The sequence below is a fragment of the Struthio camelus genome, chromosome 4 (assembly GCF_040807025.1).
Source record: "Struthio camelus isolate bStrCam1 chromosome 4, bStrCam1.hap1, whole genome shotgun sequence".
Lineage (NCBI taxonomy): Eukaryota > Metazoa > Chordata > Aves > Struthioniformes > Struthionidae > Struthio > Struthio camelus.
This window is the reverse complement of record NC_090945.1, coordinates 22,147,581-22,165,684: the sequence shown is the minus strand read 5'-3', so window position 1 is coordinate 22,165,684 and position 18,104 is coordinate 22,147,581. Positions and strand designations below refer to the sequence as shown.

The 18,104-nt window shown below is 40.8% G+C and overlaps 1 protein-coding gene and 1 long non-coding RNA gene across 9 annotated transcripts in view; one reads left to right on the top strand and one right to left on the bottom strand.

Moving 5' to 3' along the window:
- LOC138067154 (uncharacterized) overlaps positions 1–15,699 on the top strand; it is a 36,460-nt gene extending 20,761 nt beyond the window's left edge. Inside the window, exons 2-3 of the long non-coding RNA XR_011140866.1 lie at positions 11,443–11,669; positions 14,618–15,699. This is a non-coding gene — a long non-coding RNA (uncharacterized lncRNA). The remainder of the gene's footprint in view (positions 1–11,442; positions 11,670–14,617) is intronic.
- The window catches only part of LOC104138034 (N-deacetylase and N-sulfotransferase 4), a 165,469-nt gene that overhangs the window by 59,593 nt on the left and 87,772 nt on the right, over positions 1–18,104 (bottom strand). For all 8 annotated transcript variants that reach the window (XM_068941754.1, XM_068941751.1, XM_068941750.1 and 5 more), the window contains 2 exons: positions 5,993–6,080; positions 828–982 (listed from right to left, as the gene is read on the bottom strand). In XM_068941754.1, coding sequence (XP_068797855.1) covers positions 828–982; positions 5,993–6,080 — 243 coding nt within the window. The remainder of the gene's footprint in view (positions 1–827; positions 983–5,992; positions 6,081–18,104) is intronic.

The following is an 18,104-nucleotide window of genomic DNA, read 5'->3' as shown; positions in this document are numbered from 1 at the left end:
TCTTTCTGAGATAAAAAGCTGAGTACTTTTGTGCTCCCTGAGCAACAAAGTCTCACTGTGACACTCTACTCTCCTGGATGGCACTGGTTGCTTGGCATTTCCGTGCTTCACCACAGACTGTGTAATGTCTTTTCCAGAGAGCATTTATAGAGTTGAGTTTTCTTCTTAGCCGTGCTGAGTAACCAAGTAGAATTACTCTGAGCTTGAAATGGCTTTCAGTATTCCTTTAGAGTGCAAGTATGCTGAGCTTTATGCAATGCTGGAAGGATGGCTCTTGTAAATTAACAATACAAAAAAGCAAACATCAAACTTTATCAATGCATATCAGCTAGGTTAGCTATCTAAGAAGCATATGTTGGAACAGCTGGTCTTAAAAATGCTTTGTGAAAGAGGTTTCTTACAAATCCTGCACAGCACTTTGGTTTCACTGAAACTATTCTCCATTGCCTACAAAAATGTTTGAACTGGACTTTGGGAGGCTGATAGTTAGTCTATGTCTCTTTCCTAAAGCTCAAAAGGTCAGGTGACGTCTGCTAGAGACTTCGTTACTTCTGGTCCCTATGGTCTCACAAGGTTGTCTGGGTGAAGGGCTTCTTCCTGGCCAGGAAGTCTGGTCCCTGAAAAAGGCTGTGACAAAATTCAGGCCAAGTTCAAGGAGAGAGTCACAAAAAGCCCTTTTTGGGCTGAATTTCCAATCTTGGCTTCTTATCATTTGTATGATAGTGTATAAATATATACGTAAAAATAGCTTGGAAAACAGATATATGCAAAGAGGTGTTCCAATGAACCTTTTGGACAGCATATACCTTCTGGTAACTCTTACTCACCAATGCAAATTCTTTGTTGAGGATCATCTGTTCCACCAGAGACGACTCATTGTGGAAGAGGTGAGGCTGCATGTGACTCCACATATGGGGAAACCACCAAAACTCATCTACTGACCTCAACAACAGGTCATCGCCTTTGTCTTCCTCTTCGGTGCCTACAAGAACAAAAAAAATTACAATAAAGTAACAGTAGAAACCGCCTATAATTGTTTTTTAAAGACAAGAGAGGCTGCCATAAAACCTAACGTCCTTGGCCTTGCTCTATCTCACTGCTGAAGACAGACCCTAGCATATTGCAAAATAAATGATATCACGAATGGCAGCTGCCTGTCTTTTTCTGTTCCTGGTATGGTATTAATAGACAGTAATTCTAGCAAGAATAAGTTTTTCAGGACTGACTGTTGTGTTGTGTACTACACCAGGAATGTTTAGAAGTTGAGGCTGCCCCACGAAGGTGGAAGCTGGATGGACTCGTACCCACCTGCTTTGGTATTTCAGGATACTGCACAGTTGTAGCTGGCCAGGGTGGCAGCAGAGAAACCTCTGTGCTCAGACTCTTGCCAAAACCAGCACTTGCTCGGAGCTACCTTAGCTTCATCAAATTGAAATCTGATAATTTCTGCTAAAATATGAAGCAAGTTTGCAGTAGTTTCAAAGTGTATCTGTGCAGAAAAAAACGGAGCTGTAATGACAATGGGGTTTCAAATGCCATGTTTCCTATGGTTCAGTATTCCGTTTTTGCCAAGTTTACTATTTAAGTAAAAAGAATAAAAATACCTGTGTTAGTGAGAAGTATTTGCTTCAGGCAGAAGCAAGAAGTGGTCATAACAAGAGTATCTTCCACCTGAGAAATGATACAATGCTACTTCCAACATCTGCAGGCATATGTCTCCAGTTTTTTTAAATAGGAAAGGCAAAGTTACATTTGAATAACTTCACCCTCAAATTACTGAACAACATTCAGTTTATTGGCAGCATTCTTTCTCGTTCCTTTACCATTTCAATTTAAGTGCTTTTATTTAGCTTCAGTCAAAGAAATATTTGTCAAAATCTGTCTACTGATGCAAACACAGATAGCTTTCTTTTTACAAGCCTTTCCATGTTTTGCAAGCTCCCTGGAAGAAAATACTCTGTGGATATTGCTGTTTACTTTTGCGGTATGAAGCAGGAACATGCAGATGTGGCTGTTCAGCATATGCACTTCAGCTCTTTATTTTTGTTTTTCCTATCTGCAGTGTTTTGAAGAATGCTACTGCACAGTGAGAGCGTTACTTTGAAACTTTCTCATAGCACCACTAAATCAGTTTACTCCCCGTTTGTAGCGCTCTACAGGTCGTAAGAAAGCATGCAGTTGCCTCTGCTGGCGGGAGTACCTCTAGAGAAATAATATAACCTCATTGGCTAGGTACTTTGTTGCTGAAAAGAAGTGGTAGCAGTTCTTTTGCATGATGGAGCAGAAATTCTCATAAATTTCTACATATGGTATCTGGTGAATGGCCGTTCTCTTGTTTATTGGGGTAGGTGGTAGGCATGCACCCACCCGGGCGTGGGTACGTGCAAGGGAAACGTGATCAGAGAAGGAGAGACGCTTAATGTCGGCTTTCAAAACAGGACACGAGGGAAAAGGGTAGGAATCAGGGAAGCCAGTGAAGGTCCCACCGGTAGCCCAAAGGCAGAAAACTGAAGGTAGGGATGAAAAGAAAAGTGGGTGTTTGAAATTTAGATGGAACTATGGTCATCTGAGGTGAGATTTAGGTCAAAGTGCAATTTAGTGCCTTATTAACATTTGAAGTAGAGGATGATTTTTGAAAGTTTCATTACTAAAAATATATTTTAATCGCTTTTTTCTGCTAATTTTGTACATTTAGATAAATTTCATCAGACTGAACTTTTTTTTAAACTGTAACAAAGATTAAATAAGAGAAAGCATAACGCTTTCCAATTTAGAGTTCATAATGGCAGAGCTGGAACAAATATGTTTGAAGTTCAAAGCTTGTCATTGTTGTTACTTTTGAGGACAATTTTCTTTACAAACCTCCAAAAAGAAAGTCATTTTGATTCTGTAAATTCTGAAGTAAAGGTACTTTAAAAAAAAACTCATGTAAAGTTTGAATAGGCCATTTGATGGGTGCTTATATCTTAAATATTTTTGCCTAAACCCTTATTCAGACTATTGGAGGCCACCCGAGGAACTGGTTTTCATTTCTTGAGCAGTCAACATTATCTATGTGACTTTCTAGCTTCATTTTAATGTGAAATCTGAACAATGTAGTAGACTTATAATCAAAGGAGGTGAGCATATATCTACTTTGAGATGCAGTGTGCACTTTGCATGGGCAGGTAATTACTCAAAGTTTGTTTATACATAATAAATATTCCCACACTTTAAAACCAGAACCATAACTTAGATGTCTCTTTTGAGCTCAAAACTCAAACTAATTTTGAAGTTTATTATTGATACTCTTAAGTTTTAATTGCAAATCCTGAGACTGTCTTAATTTATATAGCTACATCATAAACGAACAGAAAATAGGTGCTAAAACTAATAGATATCGGTAAGTTTTTGCTAACGGCCTTACATCTACAGTATATCGTGATCAGTGCTATCAAAAGGAACGGTGGTGGCATTAAGAATATGAGTAGTGAAGCTGATATGTCTGCTATTATAATTGCATGTAGGCATACCAACAAAAACTGGCATTTGTAGTACCAGTGTCAGCAACATCTTTTGATGAAAACGTCTCACTGTTTAATCTGCCAACACATTTCCATGGTGAACTCCCTCCCGTAGTTTGAAAACGATACAAGTTTTGGACAGGAGAGCAAAATTGTGCATTAAGGAACTCAGTAAGGCACAGCAGTTTCAGAGTGCGAATCAAATATGTTGATTATCTGATACTGAAAACCTCTCTGGGTAAACAAGCTACATTTACAGTAATTAAAGAATACCTTTCCATGTTTTATTTATAATGAGTCAGTAAAGTATATATTGCATGGAGAATACTTCGAAAGGTTTCCACTAAGCTGATATGCCAAAACACTACTACCAACCTGTAAATGAATCGCTTGCTTAAAAACTCAGATGTATCCCTGAGTACAGGCTGCAGCAGGTCCCTTAACGGAGGCAATGACAGGCTTCAACTCATTAGTAGTTTTGTGCTATTTCTGTAAGCCTTGAGAGCCTTAGGAGAACAGGCACACACATTCTCCTGTTTTCTCTCCCTGCAGCAGCTGCAAATCTGAAATTGGTCACAGTCATTTCAAGTGCGTGAGGAAACCTGTGGACTGAGTAGGAACCGACTTTGTCATTAAGGAAACTGGATGGCATATGGATACTACTGGGATTGACAAAGAGGAGTGGGGGGGGTTGACTTTTGTAGAAAGCTGTATGTTTTGTGCCAGCCGCAACTCAGTACATTATAGAATCTACAATTGTCTCTTTCCACTTCTCCTTCCCTCCCCGAATTATCTTTCTCTGAGGTGGACATTGCAATGACTTATGCCTGTGTGGATGGCCACAGTAAAGCAGCATCCTACCTTCAGAGTGGCTCAGAGCCTTTGGCTGTTTTTGTTTGTTTTGTTACATTACATATATGTCCAGTTAATCTCCACAAGAAATAACTATACAGGCAGGTCAAGATAAAGTGAGCAGAGTACTGAAAGTCTTTCTCCTAAGTTGCTCTCTAATCATAGGTCTGCCACTGGCTTGTTATATGACTTTAGGCAAGTAATTCCATCTCTCTGCACCTCTCATTTTTCTCAGACTCTACAGCCTACACCTTTAGTCTGTAAGGTTTTTGGGGCAGCAGTTGTTTTGCATTATTTGCTTGCTCAAGGGGGAAATGGCTTGGACTTGAGCAGTTGCGCTTAAGAGGAACAGTGATACACACAAACATAATTTTGGTTGCCTTTTCTCTGCTCATCCTTCAAATGCTTTCTCATCTCCCCATCTCCCAGGGTCTTAAGTACTCTCCTAACTGGTGGGGAAATGGTAATGTAAAAGGTGGGTAAGCTCACCTGCTCAGTGATCCAATATTGGCAATGAAAAGTGAGGTGATACTATGCCTACACTGAGAAGATGGGTAATCTTCACTTGCCCGCTTTACTCTAGCTACTTCACTGTCCAGTACAGACAGAGGTATCACTCCTAGCTCTTATGTTTCTCCTCTCAGGTTCTAGCTGCTTTAATGCCTCCTTGTCTCCTCCAAATAAGCTTCTCGCCTTTCCTGGTGCACCTGGAGCAGTAGGTCCTGCTGGGGAAGGTTGAGTGGGTTGAAGGTAAGGTTTCTTGAGGTGGTCTTCACGGGTGAGAAGGGCGTGGGGTTTGGTGAAAAGAAGGACAGCAGACATCTTCACTGCAGTGAGCTGCTAAACAAGTCTTTTTTGCCATAGCAGTACCAGGCAGGTCAGCAGCAGGAGTGGAGATGCGGCAGAAGTGGAAAGGGGAGGAAGGAGAAAACAAAAGGAGCATTCATTGTGCTGGGGAGAAATGGAGCAAAAGAGGAGGAGGAGATGCAAAAGTGCCTGATACTCCAGAAAAACACAGTGTGCGTGTGTGGAGCCTTATTACTGCATGCAGTACCTAAGGAGCACGACTTCAATATTCATTTAATTGAAATTCCTTTTCATCCTGTTTTTCTCTTTCTTGGCATAAGAATGCACTTCTAAAACGCATGATTCGCCATTTATCATTCCTCCCAACTCACAGACCACTGACATAGATTATCTTTACAATCATAACACAATCTTGTACATCCTATTCAAATACTTATGCCTGTTCAGAGTTTGAGACATGATTTTTTTAGCTTCATATTTCATCAAACCTATGATATTGGCAAATCCTTAGCACATCTTCTGTACTGTCCTGCCTTTTGCAAAATTACAAAGTTCTTAGCAAATAATTTGCTTTGTTCACATCCCTAAGATTTACTGTCACATGTCTTTCAGAAAAGCACCAAAGACATCTGCATACAACTTCATTTGTAACCTACCATTGCTTCAGTGGACACCAAATTACACCCTGAATGCCTGAAAGAGTGTAGCACATATTTCCCATTGCTCCACTGAGCCAAAGTGTTATTTAACAAGGGCATGTTTAAAGTTAGGTTTAAAATCCTATCACCTATTTAACTGTAACTACCTGAGAGCATGAAGTTCCTTCTTACCTGTGTGGTAAAATTTTCCTGAAAATCCAAGGTTGAAGGTAAAATTTGCAACCTGAGTGCGCAGTAAATTTTGAGTCTCTAGTAAAGCCTGAAATAAATAAGAAATTAACATGCATTTAGAAAAATAAATGTAAATTTTTGGAATGCCTCATTTTAAAAATTGTGTCCTACTGAGGAGATGCAAAAAGAAGATTCTGTTAAATGTTTCACTTTGTTTGTTTGTTTAGATTATTACTACAAGTGTTATTTGATCCTTCAGAATGTGATGACCTAGCAATGCTGTTAATAGTTCCTAAGTACCAAACTATGTGGCAGTTTCACAGTTTGGACCAAGAGCTTACGTATTACTTGCATGATCTATGGCAGGGCTTGAATCTAGCCATCTGGGGCAGCAAAATGCTAAACCGTTAAGCCACTCACATTGTGGGTTATTAATGAAGCTTAATAAAATATTTTAAAACTCAAAATAAAATTAGACTATTAGTTGGCATCCAGATGTGGAGGCTTTGGGATTCACTTACCTGCGGAAACATTTTAAATTGTGTCTCAGTACCAAATGCAGGCTTAAGCATGAATGAGAAAAGCTCCCATTTTGACCTGCGGTAATGTCCATTTTTCTCATGTCTAAAATTAAACCCTTGTTCTTTTTTTTTTGTTCTCCTCCAAGGAAAAGAAAAGACCAATCTAAATGAAATGGAGGAAAAAATATTGCTTATACAAGAAACGGATATAGACTTGGGTCACCTATCCAGTTTGTTTTACGAACCCATTTCCGACTTTTCCCAAACAGACCACCAGCAAAAGAGGAAAAGCTAGTGCTTCAGTCAGTGTCCATGAGCTATCTAGATTTACTGTTAAGACTTTAACTCTTCACTGCTCCTAAAGATAATCTTCTCTACACAGGCATCTGTCCACTTGGAACCACCAACCCACGTAATGCTGGACATGCTACCTACGCAAGATGGATAGTGCATTTATCCCCTTACTGGTCCAGGCAATGCTGACTGGTTCATAAGTTCTATTTTCATCAGTTTTCCATATCTCTATTCTGTGGCTCTTGCAAGCTTTTCCCATTATCTATTAATAACATTTCTACTGATCAAATATACAGGTTCTTCCACAGTTCAAAGACAAAGTGAACACAGTGGTTTACTTATAGCCCAACTGCAGCTAATGTTTCCTTTCATTTGGTAAAATTACAATTGGTATAGTCATTAGTAATATCACTTAACATTACAGGAAAATGGCATCACCTTTTTCCTCAGCCCACTGGTCTAAATTTTTCAAAACGTGAAATACCTGTGACTATAAACCAAAAATGCAGTCAGTCCATTGAATGAAACAGCTAGAGTTTAAGAAATTGAGATATGGATGAGAGCCTATGCAATCCTAGCCCACAGTGGAGCCAAACAAAACAGGTCAGCTTCTGTGGTGTCACTACTGGTCATATTTTCCTTTGCACTGCAGTGAGTTTGGAGGTGCTGGCAGCTACTGTCAGCATTTGCTGGAGGCTGTTAACCTTTCAGAGTTACTGACCACACGCTAATTACAACACATTCGGAAGCCATGCGCATTTGAGCACAAGGCTCTTCTGAAGCTTCATTTGCTAGCAGTCGTCTTCTAAAGAGGCATCATCTGAGTGCTAGGCAGCTTGGGGATGTAATATAAGAGGCTGTCAGAAAGTGTGCATCTGCCTTCATTTTTTTAATATAAACATTTATTGGGCTTTAAGGAAGACATAAAACAAAAACAGTTACCAGCTATCATGGTCTCCAAGCAAATACGTTACTGAAGGAAAGGAATAATGCAATCTAATGATAGTAGATCATACGCTTTAGAATTGAATATTAAGATAGCAGTATGGTTTCCAGCATATCTTGCCAGACATTTAATAAGCTGATTATTTCACTTCTGTGACTTTTTCCACATGTGGCACTATATTTATGTACTACACAACTAGATGTTCACTAAAACATAAAACCTTGGAGATCAACATGACTGTTAGCTAAGCCATTGAGGAAAATCCCCAGCTGATACAAATGCATTAAATTGAAACCATTAAAGTCATCAGCTTAGAGTCTGAGACATTATATTTTAAAACATAATTTTCCAAGTTACAGAGCATTTTATATATGTTGAAAAAGATTGATGGGCTGAGCAAAATCAACTCAATTTTTGTTTGAGGAAAGAGCGCTTTGAGAAATTATTATCACCCAGCATATATTATGAGAAACAAACATCATTATATCACTTTGGTTTTTTTCCAATTTCCTTCATGATCACATCTCTCTTAATAAAATCACAAAACTAGGGAGATAGGAAGAAATGTTCCTCCCAGTGAGGTCTCATTAAAACGCAGAGCAAGGATTAAGATGTAAATCCTATAACCTGCAGTGTGTCATGCATTTTTCTCTGTCTAAAGGGCAAATCCGTCACTCAAACTGGATTTGGCTCAGTCCTGAATACTTGTTTTTACTGCAATTTCCATATATGCACAGTAACCTAAATAATATGCTGCTAAAATTCATTTCATGACTTCAATTGCTTTTAATTCTAAAAAAATATTGTCAAATAAGTGAGTCTAAACATTTTATCACTGCTTGCCTGTATGTAGAGCTGAGAAGGTATCGTCCACATCCTTAACAATAAACAAACAAGCAAACAGTATCTGGGTGATTAGGGTCTGCTTTCCCTATTTTTAATAAATTTATATTCAGACAAAATTGCTGCTGACTCATACTGCCTTCGTTGGCAATTTTACACAGTAAGTAGCAGGAATGTTGTTGTCTCCTCTAGATACTGACCTTAATAACACACAGGATGGAAACGTGTCGTGGCAGGGAAGGAGCAGGCGACGTCCATCGTTCCTCTTTCACCCGCGCGGGCTGGTGAACCCTTGCTTGTTTTTAACTCGGGAGTGAGGGCGCCTGCAAACTCTGCTGCTTGGGCACAAACGCGGCCCTCTGGCCCCCGACTCCTCAGCGTTGCTGGGAGGTCTGGCGGTGCGGGAACGGAGGACCTGGTGCTTTCCCTGGGATCCCACGCTAAAAACCTTTCTGGGCTTTATGCAGCCTTCTGGTGGGGAAGAAGGTTTCTATGTCGCTCCACCCATCCCACTCGTGTGCCGACCCCCCGTGCCTGCTGCTATCGGGGAACCATTGCTCTCCGCTCTGCCTTTTCCTCAGAGTCTGTGGGCTGACGTTTTTTCTCTGGCTCAAAGGAGGAAAGCTATTTGCATGTGAAAATACAACTAGAATTTGCCATTGAGTATGTAGAAATGTTTTATAGCAATAGCTGGAGCTTCCTATCGTTTTATTTTTGGACAGTTATATAGATGACGCTAAATAATTATCATTTTCCAAGAGAAGAACTGCAGAGCACGTCTGCCTATGGTCAAACAGGCAGGTCTCAGTGCCAGCTAAGCAAATCGTTTGTTTTTTTTTTTAAGATAATCCAAGTTGTTCTTTCAAATAAGAAAAGTTAATTGCCTGCATTCTCTCAAAAGTCGTGGGTTTTATTTTATTAATTGAATCTTTGCTTTGTCAGTGAGGCTTCTCTCTATGACAGCCACGAGACACAGTTTCTCCTTTCTTTGCATTTACATTCAGCAGTATTTTACAGTAATCCATATAATTACCTTTTGCAGATTTGAAGTTGCCATGTCTTTATTCTTAATAATTGGCACATCTATTAAGCAGAAGCGGTATTTTCTTACAATGTCCTCATTAATTATAACTGTATCCTTCATTTACATAATAAACTTTTTGGGGCAATTTCTGCAGTAACATTTTACGGCTAATAGGAAGCAATTTGCTTTCCTTTATTAAGTACATTAAAACTTCATGCCCCAGACATCATTGACTGTAAACATTTGATTCTGCTCAAATTTAATGCACCAAGGCATTTTGCTCTGCCATATTAGGTTTATTTATGCGCTGTGTTCTGGATTGTTAGCTGCTAATGAGACTTCAGCTCTTATTGCTCTAAGGCCTGAACACTAACCTCATTTTAATGAGTTCATTATTTGCTGCCTTCTGAATGGAAGACAACAAATTTTCCTTTTAATTAAAGGTCAAAACACCTCTGGCTAAGGAAAGTGAAGAGGTTATCAAATCCTTAGAGCAGTTAAAAGAATGACGTTTTTCTGATTTTTTGATGCCAAGCATGGGCAGGCCAGAAGAAGGAGGTGTTTCTCTGGGGACTGAAATTCCAGATCTAGGCTAAGTGATAACAACACTAAAACATGGTAGCTAGTTTCCCAAGATATTGTAAAAAACAAAAGTCAGACAACGTAATTAAAGAGGCTTTACTCCTAACTCAAAGGTCTGTGTGGATCAATACTACTGTTAGAGCATGAGCCCTTGTCTGCATGTGAAATGATTTATAGGGTGCAGAGGACAGATGCCAGATGAATTGAGCCAACAAAAACTAATCTCATATTTCTTATTGGGGAAAGTGAGGCATATGCGATCAATATTGCAGGCTGTTTCTAGTGAGAGAGAGGTGCATGCAACTGTGTGCGTGTGGGTGCCCACGTTAAAGGTGACTTACACAGAAAGTGAACCCTTTCTGCGAAAATACACGGTGGAAACTTCAGGCAAACTAAAGAAAAGGAATGGGAATTAATATGCAGATTCTTGTCTGTTGTACAGCGTTTAATATCCGGTCACCATTTTAAAGGTAGACTAACTAAAGTCAGTTTATGAACCTCTCATTTGAGAAGCTGCTCAACCACAGATACTAGTATTAGAGACAGCAGAAGTATTTGTGAAAGATAGTACTAGTGTCTGTGAGAACAACTGGTTATTTTTGGAGGAAAATTTTAGCATTTTGAAAACCTAATAACTACCCTTTAGAATGAAAACTGAAATTCTCAGGATGTGCTGATAAAAACTTCTAAAAAATTAATTCTGCAAAACTGAACTTGCAGACATTTCAGAAACCTTTCCCTTTCCAGAAGTTGCTGAATGTGCCTGAGAGTATCAGAAGTAGCCAAGGATGTTCCCAAGTTTTGCAGGGCTCAGCGTTACCCCACCATGGGCATGAAGCCCTCTGATTTCATTCTAGGTTTTCAGGTCTTCCAGGCTCCTCGTTATATATTTCGCCTTCCAGATACAGTACTTCACAGGATTCACAAAATGTGACTTTTGGGAAACAGCAAAAGCTGAAGCTCTTAGATATCAGCGGTTGCCATCTCCATGGCAGGAGCCAAGATGCCCAGGGGCCCCCTCCCGTGGGGCTCTCATTGGGCAGAGCTGCCCAAGGGAATGTGAGCCCAGGTTACCAAATATCCCATCCTTGATAACTGCATCATGTGGAGGACTGACAAGAAAGGATGTAGTTATTCATACAGTCTGGAAAGAGATGAAGGGACGGAGAGGAAGTTTGGTATTTTTGCTTTACAGTGTATCTGTAATCTGCCGTCATCCTGAATTATTTTAATTCCTCAGTTTATCACTCTAGGAAGCGCTTCTGATGCAGGAGGATGTACCAGTGTCTGGCGTCTCAGGGCTACAATGCCAAGGTTGTGTTGCCCCATCACCATCCGAGGGATATGACTGAGAATCTTGTCAAAAATATACTAACTTTCCATTACTCAAAATCATCATTCATTTGGGAGTGGATCCTAGAGCTGGATAGTTGATTCCACTGCTGCAGTTTTTTCTTCCTTCCAAATGTAAGTTTTTGTGTATGTATGTTTGTGTGTGCATAAAATACATACATGCTCTCTGTATACATGCATTTCTATTCATATATATACCGAATATATATATACATATGCAACTATATTAAAATAGATATTAATTTGCAGTAAATCTTCCTATATAAAATGTATATACACTGCTTAATAAACAGGAGTTTTGACTGGAACGAATTGCCTAGAGAGGCTGGGGAATCTCTGTCCTTTGAAATATTAAAAACAGACCTGGACACTGTGCAATTTGATCTAACTTTGAAGTTACCTCTGCTTTGAGCAGGGGCTTAGACTAGACTACCTCCAGAAACCCTTTCCAACCTAAATTATTCTAAGATTTGATGAAGCTTTGCCTTATATTTTTCACCTCAAGACAATTTTCTAAGGCATCTGTTACGTTTGCTTGATACCAAAAGGCCTTTCTACGTATGTATGTACTGTTGTTCCTTTCTAGCTGTCCTTGATGCTTTTGCAGCTATATAGCCTTGAGGTTCAATCCCAAGCTGTGGTCTATGCAGCAATTTGCTAGTGGTCTGCGGAAGGCTGGACGACCACATAGTACTAGTTTTGCTTTTATTTCCAGCTGCAAATTTGTAAGAAAAAAGCTAAAAATACATTCAGCAATGTTTCTTTCCAATGTAAGCAGCTGTTGTCAGGATGTGACTTTCGATTGCCTCTTCCTGCTCTGTTTCCCTCCCTGAAATCTATGCTAAAAAAAAACCTGACAATGCCTTACGTAGTCTTCAAAGTCCTGGTAATCTTCATTAGGACCATTATGAAACAGTTAACTACAGTTATCCTCAGAAGGCTAATCTGAAGTAGTTAGCCACTATTTTCTTGATAGGAAAATTGAAGTTAAAAATTGAATGACTGACCTAGCATCACTGGAAGGGTCACTGCGAGATCGGCACTCAGGGTTCAGCCTTCTGTTTGGACCACAAATATGTCTAACAAGGAGGACAATCTAATCAGCTGCCTCTGCCCTTCTTAAAACATGATCCACTGGTGAATTCATAACCCCAGAGAAGCTGGGTCATTGATTTCTTTGTGGTGAGGTTTTCAGCCCACTTCACATGATTTTACAGCAATTTTAATAGAAAAGTTGTTAATATTGCAGTGTAGAGATTATAAAGAATTTGCATTATTGGCTTCCTGGCTAGAATTTGAAAGTGGTTAAGGGGTTAAAGTTACAGTCAGGTCCTTAACGGGATCTTCAAAATCACTCATTCTATTTACCCCAAGCCAACAATGATTTGCAGAGCTGTTAACCAGGCCCTAGATCAATGGCCAGCTGTCGACCTTCACAGATTTACATTCCCTTTTACAATATTTTTCATATAATACATTATACAAACGATGTAAGTCCAAGTACTGGCTGCAAACTGCTTGCCACAGCCAGCTAGGCCAGTAATGGTTCAGCCATTGCCCTAAGTTAGTAAGATGGGACTTGACTTACTTTTTTTTTTGTATTTATTTTTGTGAAGTACTATGCTAATCTATAGTGCTACATAAACAATTAATAGGAACGTCTCTGATGATACCGAACATAGTCAACTCTGTCTGCAGATCTATTTTTTATTATAGAGCTATTACTTGAGTCTGCTCAGCATTTCCCTTGAGAAGTCATCTTAGTGTGAGGTCTGAGAGGATATGTGGGTTTATTTGAAGAAAGAAAAAAGTCATGTTTTGAGCTCATATGTAATATGTTTATTGCAAACAGAAGAGTTTATTTTTCCTTTATGAGCGGAATACGCAATTTATCAGGTCTACTTCTGCTGCTATTTTGTAACTCCCTCATAAAGTCAGAAAACTGTCAGCAGTCTAAGTACATATAATTCAGCACAGAGGGATGCATCTGTTCCAGTAAAGGTTTAACTAGGTTCAGCTGAGTGAGATGAAGGAGTAATACTGCACCAAATTTACCAGCTACTCAAGGCTAACCGGCTAATAGCATCACTTCAGAGTTCAGAAGGTGGCCTTTGGTTAGGTGTGATAGGAGCGATGATGCTATGACAGTGACATGACACTCCGATAGTGAGAGCGTGCCTTGGCCAGCTGCACACCCGTGCATGCAGGCAAACAGCCACTGCAATTCTTTATTCTTTGTTTTGGAAGACAGGAATTTACAGTCACTGATCTTGTATTTAGAAGATCTAGCAACAAAAAGCTCAAATGAAGAGCAAGGGGACAGTCTACCTAATAGGACAAAAACCATAAATTCAAACTAAGCAGCACTGATGTAAAGCAAGGTTTCATTTTAACCAGGGCCACATCAAAGAGCCAATGTAACCCTTCTGAGTGTTCAGCCATAGCTCTTTGGGGAAGACGTGATAGCACCGGGCAGGGAGCTGAGCAGCCGTGGACCCGCCTGCGGGGGCCGTCAGAGCAGGGACAGGGCTGCAGCAGTCAGCTGCCGACGGTGATTGCTGCTCTGTGTCAGCCTTATCTGCAGAAAAGATTTACAGCCTATTTAGGAAATCACTGATGGTCTTTGATATAACTCACTGCCACTCTGAAGGATTTTTTAGGGATACTAACTAGCTCTGCTGGCACATCCTGGAAGGGGCAAAAGCAGCTTGTGCACAAGCCACAGTGGTGAGAGAGGGTTGCTGCATGGCCCTAGCCCTGCCGCAGGATGAGCCCCCGTGCCCTGCAGGGCCCATGCACTGGTGATGTATACCTGTTGCTCTTTTAGCAGTGCAGTAAAGATTCATAGAGCTTACTTCTTACCCCTTCTGATCTTTCAGAGGTTTAAGGTTAAATTTCTTTTTCTTTCAGAAAAGAAATTTCTCAGGGAGATGCTATTCAGGCTGGGAATCAGGAGAAGGTGTTCTGCCAGCTATACAGTGGGGGGTTTTGATTTGTTTTTCAAAATAAACGTGATCTGGAAAGTTTATTCTAATTTAAATTGCTCTCCCATCTTCTCCCAGCCCATCCACCCACCAAAAGAAGAACCACGGAAAGTATTTTGCTCTCTGAACAACACTGCAAGCCAGGTACGCATTCCTCACAGAGGCACGGCCTCTGCTGCCTTGTTTGTAATGTGGCAGCAGTATCAACGCTGGCAACGCCACAGCTACATGTTTATCATGTGAACCAGATTGTAATGGCTGGGTTAAAAGTTCAGCTTTCTTGGAAGGAACTGAAGCACCTACATGATGTCCGTCAATATTTCCTTCTCTTGTTGTTGCAGACCACACCGGAAAATATAACGCTGAAATGTCAGGTTTTCCAACTATAACTCTTTTCTAATCTGTTCAGCTGCAACAGGGTGGCTGCCTTTGAGCAGCATTACTAAAGGCAGCTCTTCTTTCAGAGATACTAGCCAGAAAAACAGGTTCGGCTTGCAGATTTCTGAGCTGTTCCTTCCCCTGTCAGAGATAAGGGCCTGGATGACTTGCACTTGGATCTGCTTCTGAATTTGGTCCCACGCCCCACTTTTGGGTTTGAGCTCATGCCAGATCTCAGACACTGCCCCGTTGCTAACCTGATTTCTTCCGCCCATAATCTATCTCAAATGCAGTCTTCCTCCCCGTGCAAGAGGCAGCTGGTGCGGCCGTGCTGTGCCATGGGGCAGCACGCGGCTCTCGGCCCTGGGACTCATGTTCCCTGCTTTTCAGCGGGACGAAGGTTGTTTCTTTTTGCAGTCTGGTGGTTGTGTTGGCTGCTGTCTGGGGAGCACCAGCTACAGCCTTACTGTTTTCTGCTGTGCCTTTCCCATTTCAGAGGCTGCACACTCTCCCGAGAGTAAAAATCCCCAGCCTCCATACTCCCTTCAACTACAGACCAGGGCAAAAGTCATGCAAAGGAAAGAGAAGGAAGGTATTTCCCCATACCCACATCTGCACAAGGCAGCTACAGTTGGTCCATCTGTTTGAATGCTAGGAAGAGAAAGGCCAGCAACGCAGAGACAGAGCCACGGTCTAGCTTTGATCAATCACACCAGATTTAAAAACAAATAAATATCTAACAGGAAACAATCTCAAAGCTTTAAAGGGACAACATCAGGATTAAAATAGCATGCTAATCAAAAATTCATATGCAATGATCTCTATTGTAGCATACGGTATTGGTGTCATTGTGCTGCAGGTCACTAACAGTGAAACGCAGAGATGGATGTTTATTATTTCCTTTTGTGTAACGCTTAGGAGATGCCAAAAAAGAACAAGGTCTCCCCTTCTTCGGCACGTACATAGCAAAGGACAAGTAACATTAACAGCTGTGCTTTCTGCTAGGTGTGTATCTTTCTTTCACTTGTTTCTTAGCTGTTCAGAAGTGCTTCTTTAAGCAAAAAAGAATTACAGAGGGTGGGCAACCAGTTGTTAAGAGCTGGACTAAAGGAAGGCACCTCATTTGCCTTTTTAAATTTCTGGATTTGGATGTACTAAGGTTTAATCAGAGTGATTTTTTTTTCCTCCTTTACTGCCCTTGGAAATCATTTACTGGAGTAACCTTGTCATAAAAATAAAAATTTGTTAAAATTCACATCATAGACATTTATCTCAAGGCTCTGAACTCCTACCAAGACTCTCAAAATTATACCTTAAATTACTGCTTCAGATCTAACTGATGTAGATGCTTAGTGGCAGCATTAAGATTTTTTTAACACATTCTCAATCATAAAAGGAAGAGTGGAACAGAGGTGATGCATTCAGAATGCAGGTGTGCCCTTGAGCTTGCAGAGTGGGCGTGCTTGTGCTGTGACAGATATAAGCCGTGGCTTCCATGAGAACACCTCCATGGGCTTAAATCAAGGACTTCTAAAACTTTCTGACTGGAAGGGGGTAACAAGGAAACCAGAGCAGTTACTAATGTCTCCGGCCCTGTTCTTGTTGTCAGTGGTGAAAAATGGGGATGTCAGAAACACCTAAATGCAGAAGGACAGAGCAAAATCACAGCTCTCTTGGGTGCTTTCTGTCTGCGAACAGGTATTTTTGAAATCATATTCTCAGCATGCAGACTCCTGCAGTTTCACTGTCTTTCTCATCATCAGTTGCTGCTTTTCCTTGTAACCCCTTCAGAAGTGTGCAACAGGAATGCCAGCATTCAGCCGATCTTTCACATCGTTTCTAGCATCTACCTGGGAGGGTCTCTGGGGTCTGTTATTTCTTGCCCTTTGCAAGTCTGCGCATTCCCACCCTCTCTGCTAAAAACTGAAAACCAGGGGGCCTAAACCAAGGGCTTATAGTGCCCGAAGTACGGATGCCCAAGCTGCTACGTACGGCATAAATCCTGACAGTGTGCCGAGGTGCTCCCAGGGGCTTTGGAGACAGGTAGGAGAAAGAAGATGGGCAGCAAGAGTTTTCCCTTCCTAGTCCAATCTTGCCCATCACTTTCAGTGTGCCAAATTTTAGGGGAGGGGAAGGTTTAAAAAAAAAAAAGATGCATGCGCGTGCGCACACACATGCACACACGCACCAACACACACACACAAAACGGCCCTTATTTGTACTGTAAGAGCGAGTGATTATCATCTTGTAATGCCTCTATTTTACAGAAACCTCAAATTATAGTTAATCAACATGTTAGTTTTATAGTTCCCCTTTTATCTGCAATTGATTGCAATTAGACATCTGGCCGCAGACTGTAGAGTGTGTAACTGTGCTAGAGCTGGAGGCCTTAAAATTGAGCAGACTTGCACACGTTTGTGCTAACACAGCATTTTGCTTTGTCCTCTAACAAAAGGCAAACTTGCTAGGAAACTGGTATCACCTAGCTTCCCCGGCAGCGCTGCGGAGGGTCCCATATTTTAGCTGGTCGTTGTGAGAACTGCAGCTCTCAAAGAGCTGGCCATTACAGATGTGCTCCCAACAGCGCTGGAATTGTCGCCCTTTCCAGCTTTTCGGATGTGCGATATTTGGCTAGTGGAGCTTAACGTTTTTGACCGTTCTTCCTTCACCATAATGCCATCTTGCATCGTGCAGGGAACTCACTGGAGTGTTTTGATTATTTTCATTAACTGTTTGGGGGGTTCTGTAAAACGGAAAGGAAGTGCAAGGGAAATGATCTCAGTTTACATCGTGCTCATGTCTTTTGCCAGAGTTCTGGCTCTTTCTGCCACCACCATGTCCTGGTGGTTTCAGGTTTGGAGTAGAGGGAAATAAAGTCTGTTTTTGTTTTGAGGGTGGGTTCAAAATCCCTCCAACCCAGAAAATCCTACTGCCTAAATACTACTGTTTTCTTATCCTTCCCAGTGCTTGAAGAAAGCATAGTAAGCTGACCAGAGAAGGACGCCTGAAGATCCAAAGCAAAATGGCAATGTCCATAGCAAGTTTTGCTCATCTTCCTTTTCTCTCTCAAACTCTGTTAATGTTGTTATTCTATTTAATTCTCTCAAGTGGTAACATCAAAGGCCATATGCTTTGCAATAAAATCTAGCCAGATCACCAAATGAGGCTGATAAACTTAAAACGAACC